Source organism: Sitophilus oryzae, unplaced genomic scaffold, assembly GCF_002938485.1.
Source record: "Sitophilus oryzae breed Bouriz unplaced genomic scaffold, Soryzae_2.0 scaffold_1297_pilon_pilon, whole genome shotgun sequence".
Classification (NCBI taxonomy): Eukaryota; Metazoa; Arthropoda; class Insecta; order Coleoptera; family Curculionidae; genus Sitophilus; species Sitophilus oryzae.
In genome coordinates, this window is record NW_022145945.1 from 2,645,442 (window position 1) to 2,663,478 (window position 18,037).

The following is an 18,037-nucleotide window of genomic DNA, read 5'->3' on the forward strand; positions in this document are numbered from 1 at the left end:
TATAGTCAAATTCATTTAAATTTAAAGAATGTTTTTTCTACTTTTTTAAGTAACACTGCGCCACTGGTTGGGTGATGTACATCACGGTTTCAGAATGGCTTCACAGCGGTAATACGGTATACGTAACACCGACTGTTCTTTGTGAGGTTTCCTTAAAAAACGACGGAAGGAAGAATATATAGGGCGTATTACTTCCTCGATGGAAATTTCGGTGCTTTCTAATTAGAAGAAAATAAATAAGTTTACCTCTCTTAAAAAAGTTTTTCATTCTTTATTTCTCCTTTTATACTCTTATCGCACAAAAAATGATTTGTATCATATTTTATTAATTAAAAAGTCAATAGTACAATAAATAACGACACGAAAAGACACAAGTCTCGGTGTAATTCGCCGACCTTGACTTTTTAGGCGGATTCTGTACCTTTTGGGGAGTAGTTTTAGAGGAAAAAATTGCAACACCGTGCTGGCCTCAAAAAAATGACCCTAAATGGCCGAAAAATCAGTTTTTGCCAATATCTGCAATTTACAATTTTTTTTTAGAATAAAAAATGAAGCTTAGTTAATTACCTACAAAAATAGTTCTTATCATTTTTTACGTAGAAGCAGTAGTTTTCGAGATATTCCACCTCGAAGATCGCTGAATCATACAAATATAGATATAGATACAAACTTATTCATATTTTCATATACCTATATAATTTTTAAAACTCTTTAAGCAACTCAGAAAGATTGAAATATTTGTTTAATAACATTTTAATAAAAAACAACTATTCGTGAATGGTTTCTTCCGTTTTTTGGGGATTTCCGGTAAACAAAAGAATACTGCATAATAACTTTATTAGTAACAAACATCAATGAGGAGTTGGAAATTAATAATAAAAGTTCAAAATTACCTGCAATATCTTGCAACTCTTTGAGAATATATTGTTCTTGTTCGTTTTCCCGGATATAATTGACTGCCTTCACCATTTGGTCTGAATATCAGCATCCAAGGGACGTCCTACTTTTCTAGGGGCTGTGGAACATGACTTATAAAATTGTGTATGACAATGCTTGTGATATCCGGCACCCGCACAAAAAAAATCTTGACCAGTATGCTATTATTAGTGAATAAGATTATAAAAATCTGAGCCAAGCCAATTTTTGAGCCAAGGAATGTTTGCCCGGTTTTTTTAGTATCATAAAAAATGAGAAAATTCAAACAAGTTCCAAAATGTTATAGCTGTTGATTTTATCTTTTAAATGAACTTTGAATCCTCAAAAAATATTAAATTTTAGCCGAGTTATTAAACAATTTACCTTATCAATCAATGATACACTCATGAAATACATAATATCTCCAGAGCCGTTAAGACTTAGAGAGAAAATTCAGGGATCTTCGAAGCGGAACATCTCGAAAACTTCTGATTCTACGTAAAAAAAATGATTTTTTATTAAACGGACCATTTTTGTAGGTAATTACCTAAGTTTCATTTTTTATGCGGTATATCTTCTTTTCAATTAATTTACACTAAAACCAAAAATATTTATTATGGGTCAACTTTCGTTTAGCTGAAATCAGTTATTAGAAAAAAAAATTGTCGTTAAAAAGCTACTGTGAACCACGGAAAACACAAATTTTCTTGCGGAAATGCGTAATTTCCAAATTTCGCACTTTAGAATAACTGAAATCTGCTATAAAAAAAATACATTTTGCGTTTTATTTTTAATATTTTTCTGAACATATAAACACAAAAATTTTCCTGCGGAAATAAGCTGTTTTCATTTTCTAAGGAAATTTATTAGACTTTAGAATAGCTGAGATCAGTTACCTATATAAAAAATAAATATATTTTTGCCTTTTAGAAGCATTCACGAATTGAGGAAAATAAAAAAATTTCCTGCGGAAATAAACTGTATCCATTTTCTGAGGAAATTTAATAGACTTTAGAATAGCTGAATCATTTATATAAAAAATAAATATATTTTTTCCTTTTATAAGCGTCTACAAACTCAGGAAAATAAAAAATTTTCTGCGGAAATCCTTGATTTTCATTTTCCATTTTGTAAGCATAAATACATAAAAAATTATCTTTTTATCACTTTTGAACCAAAAAAATCATTTAAAAGTGTCTAAAATGCTAACCAATCTAATAATAAGTCCAATAATATTTTTACAAAATCACAGTTAATTATTAAAATATAATAACCACAGCTTAATACCCTCCACAAAGAAAAGCTAACCAAAGGAACCCAAATCCTAACCAATCTAATATTTTTGCAAAATCACAGTTAATTATTAAAATATAAAAGAAAACAGCATGATCCAATGATTTTTTGTTTTGAATCAGCCCTATTTACGTAAAGCTTTAATAAAAACAAGATAAGAAGTGCAACATTCCGAGGTACTTATAGTTTACAAGAACCTATATTATCTATTCTATAAGAATTGTTATTTCTCCGAAAGATGTTTAACCCCACCCAGCACCCCTATTCGCTCCCGGGTCCCGTAAGCTTCTAAACTGAAAAATGTATGAAAAACAAAGTGCACAAAATGACATTGACACATTTCCGCAGGACTTTTTTTGTATTTCTTTGCTCGTAGAGGCTCGTATAACAAATATAAGTTCATTTTTCATGTAACTGATTTCGGCTATTCTAAAGTCCAAGCATTTTTTTATGTGAAATAAAAATAAAAAATTTCCGCAGACACTTTTTTGTGTTTTTATGTTTAGAAAAATGTCTAAAACACACCCCGAAGACTAGTTTTGATGTAACAGATTTCGGCTATACTAAAGTCCGAAAAATGAAAATGACGCATTTCCGCAGGAAAATTTTTGTATATTTCTACTCCTAACACCTTCTAGGTAGAACGCATATATAAAGTCATTTTTTATATAACAGATTTCAGCTAAACGAAAGTTGAGCCTTTATTATTAATCATTAATAAGTGGTTTTAATAAATAATGAACTTTACTCTGTGGTCTATAATTTGGTAATAAATTGCTATTGCTGTTTAGGTATTAATTGTATAAAAACGCCTTTATAAATATTAAAACAAATGCTCCAAATTAAGTAGAAGCCAATTTATTCAAATAAAAAATCAAAATCAATAAACATAAAAAGTCTAATACGAAATAAAAAAATAATATAATCAAAAATGGAAAAAAATCTGCCAATACAAATAAAATTACATTCACATTTGTATCTCTTAAGAAAGTTATCATTTATTGTTATATTAAGAATCAATAGATACAAAAAATAAAAAGGCAATATACTATCTTCCAAGAGCGAATATGTAATCAAAAATAATTAAAAAAAAATAACGACCTATGGTAAAAATATCTCTCGATATAATTCGATTATAAAACAGTTTCAATAAGTACAAGGTAAAACAATATCGGCTTCGGTATTACACCATCGAGCAGTGGAGGGGGTAAGTATAAGTTATATAGGGGATGAAACCCGTCAAAAACATTAGTAATATCTTCGTCAGGGTGTAAGTGACAGTGCTACGGGTTCTCACGAGCTAAAAAAAATAGGTAAGTATATTTATTGCCAATATATTCAGTAGGTAGCTTATTGAAATATTACAATTTGTACACAAAAAATAAATATACACTTTTTGGTATATTTTCTAAATTTAAATCAGTTTTTTAAAGTTTTAACTTTATTATACAGGATGATCCGCTCTTTACTAATAGTATTTTTACTGATATTTTACTGAGAACAACATACAGGGTCCGGCAATAGTGCGTCGGGCATCTGTAGCTCTAAGAATAAAAACTTGGAAATTTTGTTTAAATGTGAAAAAAATTAGTTAGATGAAATCAAATGCTCAAAATGCTTCCTTTCCTGTTAACTACATAAAATAATTGTCTTTTCAAAAGGACCTTTTCATTTTAAAAGGCATATGTGGAGTTCTAACTCGAAAAGCAGCTACAATAATTTCACTCATGTTGTCGACAATAGTTTGTCGAGTTTTGTAAACATTGTCTTAAACATATCTCCATAAAAACCCTGACTAGATAAAATCAGGAGCATTTAAGTATTCTATTAGTGCATTCACCAACCATAATAACAATTCTTTCTGATGTAAAATAAGTTTGCATTTTTGGCAAATTTTTGAGAATTTTTTTTGTTTTAACTGACAAAACACAAAATGATAACTAGTTGTTAAAGTTGGATTAATTAGACAGCTATGTTAAAGTAACATCAGACATATTCCTGCCACCTAGATTTTATCGAATAATAAAGATACTCAGACCAAATCATGTAAATGAAAATATCTAGGAAAATCTTTGTTTGAGTTTTAGGCAACCTTAATAGTATTTTAAAAAGACATAAATTCTCCATTGAATATCAAAATAATATACTGGGTGTTCCATCTGAAATAAAAGGGTAACATGCTTTTAAAGGTGACCAATGTTCAATATTAATTTTGTCTCACTCTGTATAACTTTTTGTATCAAGTTTTAATTTGATTTAAAGTACAATAGTTAATTTAACTACATATTAGGCTATACCTGGTAAATTCCAATTTAGGTAGCTTTTATGTAAGGTATTTATTTTATTTTAGATATTTATAACCGTTGAAAGGGTCATATGAAATAATACCGAGAGTATCTGCGAAGCCGTTAAAAATTTTGAAATAGTACTCTAAATACAAAAAATGTTCATTTTTTAATTCTCCATCTAAGAAAAAATAATATACAGGACGTTCCATTTAAAATAACGAAAAAAAAAATTATATTTTAGAAAGTTTGACGTAGAATTTTCCAACACCCTGTATGATGTAAAATTACGATATTTATAGCAAAGTAAGTACAGACCATCTAAAGTAAACACCTAATATAGTTTTGATTTCAGGACAGTTCTTAAATTTTTAATATTTTCTTTTAAAAAGGCTGAATTTTTTTTTTATTTATTTATTAGTACGAGTATCTGTGAAACTATGCTCTAAAAGGTGCCCGGTGCACAGTGGTTCCCCTTAATTAGCTGCGCGGTCATAACAGTTAGATATCTAGATATAGCTTGACTGCACCTTTTTTAATAGAAATTGATAACAAATGCTAAATAAATGTATATAAAAAACTTAATGTAATATGTATTAAAAAACTGGGCCCAGTTCGTACTGTTCGGAAAGGTATACAGATTATGTTTGTACATATGTATATGTTTTTTCATTGAAGAGGTCAAATTTATTTTAAATGTTGAAAAAATAAAAGAGACAGTTGTTTTATTTTATAAATACAGTTTTATTGTCAATTGATATACAATGTTTCCACGAAATAAGTTGACACGAAGAGGAAAAAAAGTTACTTTTATTTTAAGACAAAAAGTCAATCTTTAACCACCCGGTATAAGATCCGGCGGCAATTCGCGGCCGCGAGTGGCAATTAATTTATATGCAATATACTTTAAGCAACAAGTATTATCATGTCGTTTAAGAGGATTTGAAGGGGAAAGTAGTTAAAAGTCTTAAAGAGTGACAAGCAAAAATGTAAAAATACTATTTTTGTTGCCTTCAAATAAATTGCCATAAACTAATATTACTTAGGTATAATTAAGCGCAAAAATGAAAAAACAGTTCTTTTTACCTTCTTTTCGAACGTCCATTACAGAAAAGGCAACAGTTTTTATTCATTTTAATAAAATAAGTAATTAATTGGCGTTATCTGAAAACTGTTTATGTCAGCTTGATACCAGTAGCAAAAATGTGACATTTCTAATATAAAAAAAAGGCTACACTAGGCTTACTTGATTTTTGTTATTTATTATGTATCGTTTACAGGGGAATATAAGAAAATTATTAGCAACAGTTTCATGCAAACATTTTGAAATTAATATTTCTAAGTAATGACCTATCTGGGAACCACTGTGCGGTGGCGTAGAGGTACACCTCTGGTTCTCGTCTACCAATCTCAAGGTGTGGGTTCGATTCCCACACCCGGCATTTCATGAGCCGACTATTTTTATTAAAATAAAAATAGTTTGGGTACCTAGGTCGACTCAGCCTTAAATGAGTACTTGGGATTCACAATCCTGAGGTAATAATAGGCGGTTGAAGCGTAGTGCTAGCCACATTCATTACCTTCCTTGTATACCGAACGGCTCTAGTATATCAAGCTGTACCTTGCTACTCCCAAGGCGTTAAACGCTATATACGGGAGCTATTGTTATTATCTTTGAAACTATAAAAACTTATTTAAAAATATCTTAACATTATGTAAAGTGATCAGAAAGGAAGCCAAAAATGTAATAATATACAGGGTGTTCCATTTAAAAAAAACATCGTGGTCCACTCACACTTTTTTTAATCACCCTGTAGAGGTTAAATTATTTTCCTGAAATACATCCTAATACATACTTTAGTACTAACATACTTAAACAAAATTGCTAAGTTTTTTATTTAAGAAGCTACAGATGCCCGACACACTATTACCACCGGACCCTGTGTTTTTAAAAAAGAAGGAAACTTCAGCATAAATTTCTTATCAGCATAAGGAGCCTTGGAAAAAAAGATTTGATCGTCTCATATTTTTCGTGCCTTGTTCTGACCTGTTAGAAGATACCCAAATCGTATTTTTAATCATATCTCATTTTTTATTCAATGGAACAAGGGTGTCTCATTAGCATATTTGAAAAACACATTTTTTACGTATAATTTGGTAACACATACATGGTATTTCGGTCAAATTGTCGTTTAGAACCGCATGTTATAATTTCAAATAAACCATACGCTAAAATGTCAAAAGCTGATATGTTCAAGGTGTCATTTTCTATCGAATAAAGTAAAAAAATACAGAGGGCGTCATTGGAAAATCAAAAATTGTAGTCATTTATGGTAAAACAGGAAGTGACCGAAAACCATTTTGAATACGTCAATCAATCCTGATTTATGTCATTAACTAACATACCAAATCCCACTTTTTTATCTGAACAAAAAATAAAAAAAAATATAGAGGTGGGTCACTTTTGAGAAGCACCCGGTATATGAAAGGTACATATTACAGTTAAAAAAGCCAATTAATAATTGAATAGTATTGATAGGCAGTCTTTATTTAATAGTAGACCGTTCTTTATGCATAGCATATAAATATTTTTTTTATAAAACTAGCAGGATAGTTGGCAACAATATAATAACAATTTTTTTTAATTGAAACTTTTTTAAAGTTGATTATAAGGAACTAACTAACTTAAATATAATAAATATTTCATAAATCTTATAAATCAATACTAACTGCTTCTATTTCAGATGACCCACAAATTGAATTTTAGCCATAATTATACCGTCAGGGATACCTGAATGGGGACTAGCAGATGTTTTTTATTCCCATCAAATATGTATTAGACTTAGCTACGATCTATTTCTGCATATATATTATTTATGTTTTATGTAACGGACCATGTCTATTACGATAGCTGTCTGAAAAAGTTTCTTGTCATGCTATGTTTTAAGCAGGAACTTCTGACAAACTGTAATTTGAAAATATTAGAACAAATACAGCACTAACACAAATAGTCAGTTATATCGCTTAACCTAAAGAGCTACTTTGAATAATAAAAAAGACATTTAGGAAACAAACTATCGATCATTTATCTATTTGACATCAACTTAGGAACAGCTTTAACAACAAATTTAACACAACCATACCAGGAAGGGAAGACTGGAGAAGAAGTGTACCCACTAGAGATGGGAATTCTAGTTCCTTGAGAGGATGTCTTCCCGAAAAACTAGTTCTTTGAGAAACTGGGAACTAATTCCTTTCATTCAGCTAGTTCAATGGAACTAGTTTCGTTCACACCTCTAGAACCCATTCAAGCTGAGGCACCCGGGCATACAGACGAGACGGCTCAATAACGTCAGAAGGCGTAGGGGAGCTGGAATAGTAGGGCCGAACAAGGAATATTTTTCCACGTAAGCCCATCTAAGAATGTCACAATTTTCCAGGTGGAAGTAACGGCAATCCACTATTCTTCTTCTTCTTCTACTTATTTGAGATCTAGTCGATCTGTTAGTTTTAAGGTTGCCTCTGTAGAAGTTCTTGGGAGATGGACTGCCAACTGTCTTTCTATCTTTTTGGAGGTCCTCCCGGCTGTCTCTTACCCATGGGTTTCCCTTCAAGAGCTATGCGTGGGAGCCTGTTTTCTTCCATGCGTTTTACGTATGCGAATCATTGTCTTTTTCCTTGCCTACCCCATCTCACTACGTCCTGTGTTCCGCATTGTTGTCTGATATTTGTGTTTCTAATTCTGTCTCTTCTAGTCTTCCCCATTATGGTTCTTAGGTTCTTCATTTCAGCGACTCTTAACATCCTTTTGGTCTTGTTTGTTTCCTCTCTGATTTCTATGCCATATGTCATTATTGGTCTGATGCAGGTCTTATAAATTCTAATTTTGCTGTCTGTTCGCATGGGGGAAGGGGTTTGTCCACACTATTTTTGTATAAAAACTGAAAAAACCAAGTTTTGTTTTTTAGTTTAGTTTGGTAAGAAGGACAACAGGAATATTTAATGCGAATTATAATTACAGTGGCTTTCTGAAAAAGTTTCTTGTCATGCTATGTTTTAAGCAGGAACTTCTGACAAACTGTAATTTGAAAATATTAGAACAAATACAGCACTAACACAAATAGTCAGTTATATCGCTTAATCTAAAGAACTACTTTGAACAATAAAAAAGACATTTAGGAAACAAACTATCAATCATTTATCTATTTGACATCCACTTAGGTATAGCTTTAAAAACAAATTTAACACAACCATACCAGGAAGGGAAGACTGGAGAAAAGGTGTACCCATTAGAGGTGGGAATTCTAGTTCCTTGGGAGGATGTCTCCCTGAGGAACTAGTTCTTTGAGAAACTGAGAACTAAATCCTTTCATTCGGGGTCGGAATAGTTCATTGGAACTAGTTTCGTTCACGAACTACACACCTCTAGTACTCATTCAAGCTGAGGCAACCTGGAATACAAACAGCTCAAGAACGTTGGAAGACGTAGGAAACTGGAATAGTAGGGCCGAAACAAGGAATATTTTTCCACGTAAGCCCATCTGGATGTCACAATTTTCCAGGTGGAAGAAACGGCAATCCACTATTCTTCTTCTTCTTCTACTTATTTGAGATCTGTTAGTTTTAAGGTTGCCTCTGTAGAAGTTCTTGGCAGATGGACTGCCAACTGTCCTTCCATCTTTTTGGAGGTCTTCCCGGCTGTCTCTTACCCGATGGGTTTCCCTTCAAGAGTTATGCGTGGCAGCCTGTTTTTTTTTCATGCGTTTTACGTGTACGAACCATTGTCTTTTTCTTTGCCTACCCCATTTCACTACGTCCTGTATTCCACATTGTTGTTGATATTTGTGTTTCTAATTCTGTCTCTTCTAGTCTTCCCCATTGCGGTTCTTAGGTTTTTCATTTCAGCGACTTTTGACATGCCTTTGGTTTTGTTTGTTTCCTCTCGGATTTCAATGCCATACATATGTTATTATTGGTCTGATGCAGGTCTAATAAATTTTAATTTTGCTGTCTGTTCGCTTGGGGAAGGGGTTTGTCCACACTATTTACCTCAGAGATCCTGACATGGCCGTTGCTCTGTTTATTTGGCTTCTCAGATCTTTCGCTGGATCATGGGAGTACGACATATCTATTATAGGTATCGAAACTGTGATACTTGCTCAATAATTTTGTTTTCTACTACAAGTTTGCATCTTACCGCCTCTTTAGTGAAAGTTATGCATTTAGTTTTTCCTGTAAAGATAATCATATTTAATTCCCGGCTTACTTGATAGAATTTATGATTTCTGCATATTCTCCTCTGTCTCCGCGATAACGGCTGCATCATCACCGTAACACACCATCCACTATTTTATACAATCCACTATTAAATACAATGATATATGCAATATGCAATATACATTTCCGTGATTTTTTTACGTTTCAGAGTTCACCTCACAGTTCATCTCCCCATCCATGAGGATTGTGAAAATTTCTTGTACCACAATACCGCCATTTTTATTAGACCAGCAGCTACTAAATTCAATCTTTCAAGTTGACTGTTGGCGAGATGACAACTTATGAGGGCGCAGTTTTCTCTTTTCGTCATCTTCGTGAGACTGACTTGGATGCTATAGATCGCAGAGCTAAATCCTATACTGTACATTAATGCAGTTCATACCAAATAAATTTTTAGTCACGTGATTAAGCTTGACCGACACAGCGTTGCCCACTTTTACATGTATATCTTCTTTTAATCAAAATATTTTAGGAAACATAAAAAAATAATTATAAATATAAAACAGTTATTATTTACATCGATAAAACTCACCTTCACAGCTCTTAAGGGATATATAAGTTACGATGAGTTTTTTCTAATAAAGTTACGATGAGTTTTTTCGGCATTAAGCTATCTTGTACACTTCGCACTAAAAGAGGTTCTAAAAAGAACAATGTTCTACTGCAAGGTCTGCTAGTAAACATTTTCAAGCTTAAAGTATCACAACACTGTTTATTTAAACCACATTTAAACCAAAAATTCGTAATGCAAAACTAAAGTGTCAAAACGAATGACAATGTCAGGATATAAATACGACAACTTGACATTTTTTACAGCAGAGCTACCACCTGAATCCACAGCGCAAAATTTAAATTCCAGTTAGTGAGCACGGTGCCGAATATGTCCATGGTTGGGGCAGCACTTTGAATAAGAAGACTAAGGAAGGAGCATAATGCTATCCATGTATTCATGCACGGTGGGCGGAAAAGCCACCATAAAAGCTCTCTAGGGTAGGGATGCTTGACAGTTCTGTTTGACGATTCATTTGACACATTTGAATTTGATTTGAAATTTTGTGGATTTGTCAGTCTTTACGGAGCTTATTTTATGTTATTTATTATTTATTCTACTACTGATAGTTGTATAAAGGTAGTAAATCTAGATGGAAATTGTGGCAGAACTTAAATTAACAGTGACACTATCGCAATTTATCGAAAAAGACTCTAAAATAGTTGGTTGTGTAGCGTGCGGTAGATCTCGGCAAAAATTGAGTGAAATAATGGAACAACTTTTCGCTAGTAAGTGACTATATAATATACATACGTGTAGTAAACCGATCATTTATGAAATTCACTTAAATTAACTAAATTATATATTTTTCTTGCATTTTAGCTTTTATTTATTACTTGTCAAAGATTAGATGTCAAAGAATTTAGATACGTTAATTTGACTCAAGAATTTGACTTACCTGCTTCAGTAGCGTATCGGATGTTTTTGTTAATAAATACTTATTATAACTTATCTATTTTTATTAGAATTATATATTTTTATAACAATTTTAATAACTACCAACATTTATTCACAACGTAAACTAAAACAACAAATTATGGAGTCTACCCCACGTCTACCCTACATCATAGTTTTACATTTTTTAAATAAAATTAGAACGACACTGATAAACCGGAATTTAAGTCGGCCATATTTGAGGCCCATCGCGGTGTACCTAAGATTTTTGATATGCTCCTTCCTTAGTCTTCTTATTCAAAGGGGCAGCAATGAATTTAAAACTCGCGCACTCGATTGCGTAACTAAAAGTATAATTGATATGAAATGTAGTTCTTTGTTTTTACTGTAACCTAGTGATAAGTCTCCTATACCACCGATTATACAGATTATAAACTTATCGTCAAAAGCATTGTGCACGTTCAGGGAACACAGCGGCTGACCGACCGCTGAGTATTTTGCTCAGCGGCTGACTGTTTTTGTGTGTAAAAAAAGACCGTTTAGGGAAATCGCTTACTCAGCCACACAGCCGCTGACCGTCCCTGAACGCGCCCATTGCTTTTCGTGGTTCCAATTTTCGGAGTCGCGCACTAGTTGGCCTCTAAAATTGTGCACAGCGCCTGGCCGGCCTTGTGACCGGCCCAGTTATTACGCTGTTTAAACGGGAGTTTATTTTTGCACACAAGAAAATTTGTTGTGTGCTCGTTTGCTCATCGTCATAAAAACTCGTTTGCTTATCGTCATAAAAAACAATTTTCGTGCCACGAATCAGGGGCAAGATTTTTATCTGTATAATTATAGGATACCTTATAGGTTTCGTTTGACTATATATACAATTTAAATGTTTGTATTTATCGTATGGCTGCACATGACATAAAATGCATAAAAGTGTATAAAAACACAATTCACAAACAAACATTTAATATATATTATTATTATATATATATATATATATATATATATATATATATATATATATATATATATATATATATATATATATATATATATATATATATATATATATATATATATATATATATATATATATATATATATATATATATATATATATATATGATACCTAATCTGTGCCTATACATTTAACTGTTAATTTTTGAATGTTTTTTTTACATATCGACTCATTTTATTTTATTGATATCATGTGTACTCTAAATATAGTACGAAAGCTAGCAACATCGGGAAAACAAGTATTTTAAGAAAGCTGGCTCTTTAATATATCGTTTACTATGCTCTCTGGAACAGCATGCGGCCCGTCTGGCTGCCGGTAAACGTTACCTTCCCTACTGCGCATTGAAAGAAGATCCTATATTTTTATTAGCCCTTTAAATTCTAGTATTGAATATAAACCGACCGAGTCTCCATCGCTCAGCCCGTAGAGGCACAGATTATAATCTTTGTTTTTTCTTTATTGTTTTTCGTGGTTCCAATTTTCGGAATCGGGCACTAGTTAGGTTACTAGTTTGCGCACATAGCACGCCCACTTATGGCCTCTAAAATTGTGCACAGCGCCTGACCGGCACAGTTATTAGAGAGATATCGGGAAACCGAATAGCGTCATCCAGTATTTACGTGTACCTTATCATGGTTACGATATGCGCGAGTCAATTTTTAACGCAACGCCCGCTAATAACGTTACCGCCTGACGTAATTTGCGGATCAATTACACCAAGCGCTCTTTCTAAATAACCTCTGATAACGTTTAAAAATTGCTTAAATGGGCATGTGCGGGTATTTGACAACCGGAGCCGGCCGGGAGATCTTTTATTTTAGGTTATGTTTGAATTGTTTTGAATTATTGCTTTAGTTTTTTTGGGTAATTTGATATTTAAGTAGCTGGGATTAGTTTTAATTAAATAAATATGGCCCAAAATATGGATTCCACCTCTTCCAATAATAAAGAACCTATAAAGAGTCTTTATAGGTTTACAGCAGATGACGACTTAGCCCTTCTAAGAGAATTTGTTGCTTGTTGCCCTGAACCCACTGGCAGACGTTGAACAATAAAGCACTGAAAATAAGCACTTTAGCCCTTTAGTTTTAAAATACCTAGTAAACAAAACAATTTCAAAGTTTTAAATTCAAAGTTAGGTTAAGTTTAAATAGCGGACGCGACCTTGACGCGACGCGATCAGAATTCTTTCCGATCCGATAACTATAAATGAAGAGAGTTAATACCACCTCACGTAAAGGAAATAACACCCGGCCTTATTAACGTCCATGCACGCTATTCGGTTTAGCGATATCTCTCTATTACGCTGTTTATTGTTATTTAACGGGAGTTTATTTTTGCGCACAGGAAATTTGACTCGATTGCACATCGTCATATAAAACAATTTTCGTACCACGAATTAGGGACAAGATTTTTATCTGTATACTTATAGGATACCTAATCTGTGGTAGAGGTTTCGGGTATCAAGCGAGGAGTCAGAGTTCGAATCTGGGTCAGGAAAAAAAATGTTTTATTTTATTTTCGTTTATATTCTGATAGTAAAGTATTAAATATTTGATTTTTTTGAATCGCCAGAATTATTTAATACTTTACTATCAGAATATAAACGAAACTAAAATAAAAAGGTTGTTGCCCTAACCCAGATTCGAAATCTGAAAACTCGGTTCGTAGTCGGAAACTGTACGCGCTGCGCTATAGAGACATATTTGATTTATATTCAATACTAGAATTTATAGGACTAAATAAAAAATATATAGATCTTCTTCCGATGCGCAGTAGTGAACGCAACGGGCATCGGCACCCAGACGGGCCGCATGCTGTTCCAGAGAGCATAGCAAAAGATATATCAAAGAGCCAGCTTTCTTAAAATACTTTCTCGAACACGTTGCTAAAAATGCTTCTGAAAATTTTAGAAAACCTAAAAACTGAAAAAAACAAGTTTTGTTTTTTAGTTTGGTTTGGTAAGAAGGACAACAGGAATATTTAATATGGAGATAAAATTAGAAGCGAAGAGGTCTTCCAAAGTGTTGAAACCCATTACAGCTGCTGGACGCTGCACAAGAGAGATATCAAAAACTCTTGTGCGTGTGACAGCGGCTATTGTGGGATTTCCTGTCTTCAACTGAAGAGCAACAACATGGGTCCGTCAACAGAAATTGTGGTTAGAACTTAAAAGTGTATTGTTTTCTCAAAACATCCCCCTTTAGAACATTTTCTGTAATGGCAATGGCTGGAAGCAATGACTAAAGAATACAAGGACATGTAACGCCCATATACGGGCTGCAGCAGAATTTGTCACGTTAGACGCCATCATTTTGGAGCCAACGGATGAGTCACCACCTCGCCAACAGCGACAATTTTAGCGATTTTTAATAATCTGTTGTGTGTAGTGAACTTTGTATAAACTACAATGGCTGGAAGCAATGACTAAAGAATACAAGGACATGTAACGCCCATATACGGGCTGCAGCAGAATTTGTCACGTTAGACGCCATCATTTTGGAGCCAACGGATGAGTCACTACCTCGTCAACAGCGACAATTTTAGCGATTTTAATAATCTGTTGTGTGTAGTGAACTTTGTATAAACTACAATGGCTGGAAGCAATGACTAAAGAATACAAGGACATGTAACGCCCATATACGGGCTGCAGCAGAATTTGTCACGTTAGACGCCATCATTTGGAGCCAACGGATGAGTCACTACCTCGTCAACAGCGACAATTTTAGCGATTTTAATAATCTGTTGTGTGTAGTGAACTTTGTATAAACTACAATGGCTGGAAGCAATGACTAAAGAATACAAGGACATGTAACGCCCATATACGGGCTGCAGCAGAATTTGTCACGTTAGACGCCATCATTTTGGAGCCAACGGATGAGTCACTACCTCGTCAACAGCGACAATTTTAGCGATTTTTAATAATCTGTTGTGTGTAGTGAACTTTGTATAAACTACAATGGCTGGAAGCAATGACTAAAGAATACAAGGACATGTAACGCCCATATACGGGCTGCAGCAGAATTTGTCACGTTAGACGCCATCATTTTGGAGCCAACGGATGAGTCACTACCTCGTCAACAGCGACAATTTTAGCGATTTTTAATAATCTGTTGTGTGTAGTGAACTTTGTATAAACTACAATGGCTGGAAGCAATGACTAAAGAATACAAGGACATGTAACGCCCATATACGGGCTGCAGCAGAATTTGTCACGTTAGACGCCATCATTTTGGAGCCAACGGATGAGTCACTACCTCGTCAACAGCGACAATTTTAGCGATTTTTAATAATCTGTTGTGTGTAGTGAACTTTGTATAAACTTTATTACAATGGTGATGTGTTCAGCTTTCAAGTGTAAAAGCCGCAACGATAAGAAAGAGCCAGGAGCTGCTTTTCTTTTAGGGTTAAGTTAGGAAGCTAAGCTTCAACTTCGCCTTTTGTGATTTTTTTAAATTTCGCAATAAAGTCTTTATTATTATTATTATTATTATAAGTAAATAAACAGTCCACTCCACCTTTTTAACGTTTTTTTATTTGGTAATTATTTTTCTGATACTATATGTACTTGATATGCGCTATACGTCGATACTAGTTTTGTACTTTTTTTAACATTTTAATACGTTTTTTTCGTAATTAATTACTATGATACCACTGACTACACCATAGGCGTAGTCAAAACATTTATCAAAAATACTAGCGTGTACCAGCGACTTCGTTCGCGTCAAATTAATCATTTGTAATGGCGATGATAAAGCAAAGCAAGAATTTCCATTAACATACAAACTGGATAAAATTTTCTCACATTTAAGTCAGCATGAGAAAAAACAATATGGCGATATTAATATATAACTTGGTAATATTTGAGGGGTAGTTTCATCTCGTTGGAATTTGACTTTCGAAAAATCCGTTTGCCAAAAATAAGCTTTTTACATCAAGCAGTTTAAGCAGAATCGTGATTAGGAAATTACCCAAGTTTTTGGAACACCCTGTATGATTTTTTAAAAAATTTCAAAATATGTAAAAAAACAAATAAATTATGCTTGTCCAAGCGTTTTCCCCAAAGACTAATCGTTTTTTAAATAACAAATATTGTAATATTTGAGGGGCGTTTTCACCCTCTTGGAATTTGAGATTCGAGAAACCTCTCCTTATCGAACCTCTCACCCCACAGTCAAACCGTTTGCAAAAAATCAGCTTTAAACGTCAAGCAATTTAAGCAGAATCGTGATTACTCAATGATGATATTTTATGAAACACCCTGTATAAATTTTTAAAAAATCTTAAAATATGTAAAACAACAAAATAAAATATACGTGTTTACGTGTTTTTTTATATATGTTTTTTTTCCGAAAAACTTACCGGTTTTTAAATAAAAAATATTTTAATATTTGAGGGATAGATTCACCCCCCTTAGAATTCCAGTTTCGAAAAATCCCTTCTTATCGAACCTCTACACCCTAAAGTCAATTTATTTTCCAAAAATCAGCTTTTTTACGTTAAGCGCTTTAAGCGGGATCGTGATTAATCAATGACCAGATTTTTCGAAACACCCTGTATACATTTTTAAAAAATCTTAAAATATGTAAAAAACAAAATAAAATATACGTGTTTAAGCGTTTTTTCGCAAACTTGACCGTTTTTTAAATAAAAAATATTGTAATATTTGAGGGGTGGTTTCACCCTCTTGGAACTGGATTTTCGAAAAATCCCTTCTTATCGAACCTCTACACCCTAGAATCAACCTGTATGCCAAAATTGAGCTTCTTACGCTGATTGGTTTGAGCAGGATCGTGATTAATCAGTATGTCAGTCACTTAAGGATTTTATATATTAGTATAGATCATTAGGCTTCCTCTATGTCTCTATGGATACAACATGAAAATAAAAATCAAAGAAATAGACATATATCAACATTTATTTTTCATTTTATTTATAATACAATAAATATTCGGCCCATTTTGCCAATATGACAGGGTACATTTGATAAAAAAATAAAACTAACATTTAGAGTCAAAGAATAAATAATAATTGACATTGACAATAAATTTTAAATTCGTACGAGGAGATACAACATCAAATTTTAATTTTTAAAATAGTCTTCGACTATTTTCGCTTTTATGAGACCCTGATTGGGTCTATCTTCAAACAACAGCTTGCACAAAACTGCCTTTAATCTGATCCTAGCCGGATCGAACTTGTCGTTGAGTTGAAGACTGGACCTCAAGAATGGAATCGCTTGATCATATCCATTCTGAAAAATCGACCAATAATGTTAAATATACAAGGTGGTTCGAACTGTATTCCGGAAACTTCGGCAGCATATTCTGCAAAAAAATAAGTAAAAAAGTTCGTATATATATATTTATATATATACAGGGTCCGGCAATAGTGCGTCGGGCATCTGTAGCTCATAGAATAAAAAACTTGAGAATTTTGTTTAAGTGCAGACCTAAAGTATGTACCAGGATGTATTTCAGGAAAATATTTTAACTTCTATAGGGTGGCTCAAAAAAGTGTGAGTGGACCTGGATAATTTTTTTTAAATGGAACACCCTGTATATTATTGCATTTTTGGCTTCTTTTCAGATCACTTTACACACCCCAAAAATATGAATAAATATATTTCGATAGTTTCAGAGATATTCAAAATTAAATCAAAAATATATATTTTTCAGCCCTTCTTAAAAAAATTATTAAAAATACAGGAACTGTTCTGAAATCAAAACTATATTAGGTATTTACTTTAGATGGTCTGTACTTACTTTGCTATAAATATGAAAATCGTAAATCATACAGGATGTTCAAAAT

General features: G+C 33.0%; 1 protein-coding gene across 1 annotated transcript in view; it reads right to left on the minus strand.

Moving 5' to 3' along the window:
• Nucleotides 1–17,126: 17,126 nt before the first annotated feature.
• Nucleotides 17,127–18,037, minus strand: part of LOC115874552 (tetratricopeptide repeat protein 17) — a 41,961-nt gene continuing 41,050 nt past the window's right edge. The window contains exon 14 of the mRNA XM_030889734.1: nt 17,127–17,480. Within this exon, the coding sequence (XP_030745594.1) occupies nt 17,310–17,480 (171 nt within the window). The 3' untranslated portion in view covers nt 17,127–17,309. The remainder of the gene's footprint in view (nt 17,481–18,037) is intronic.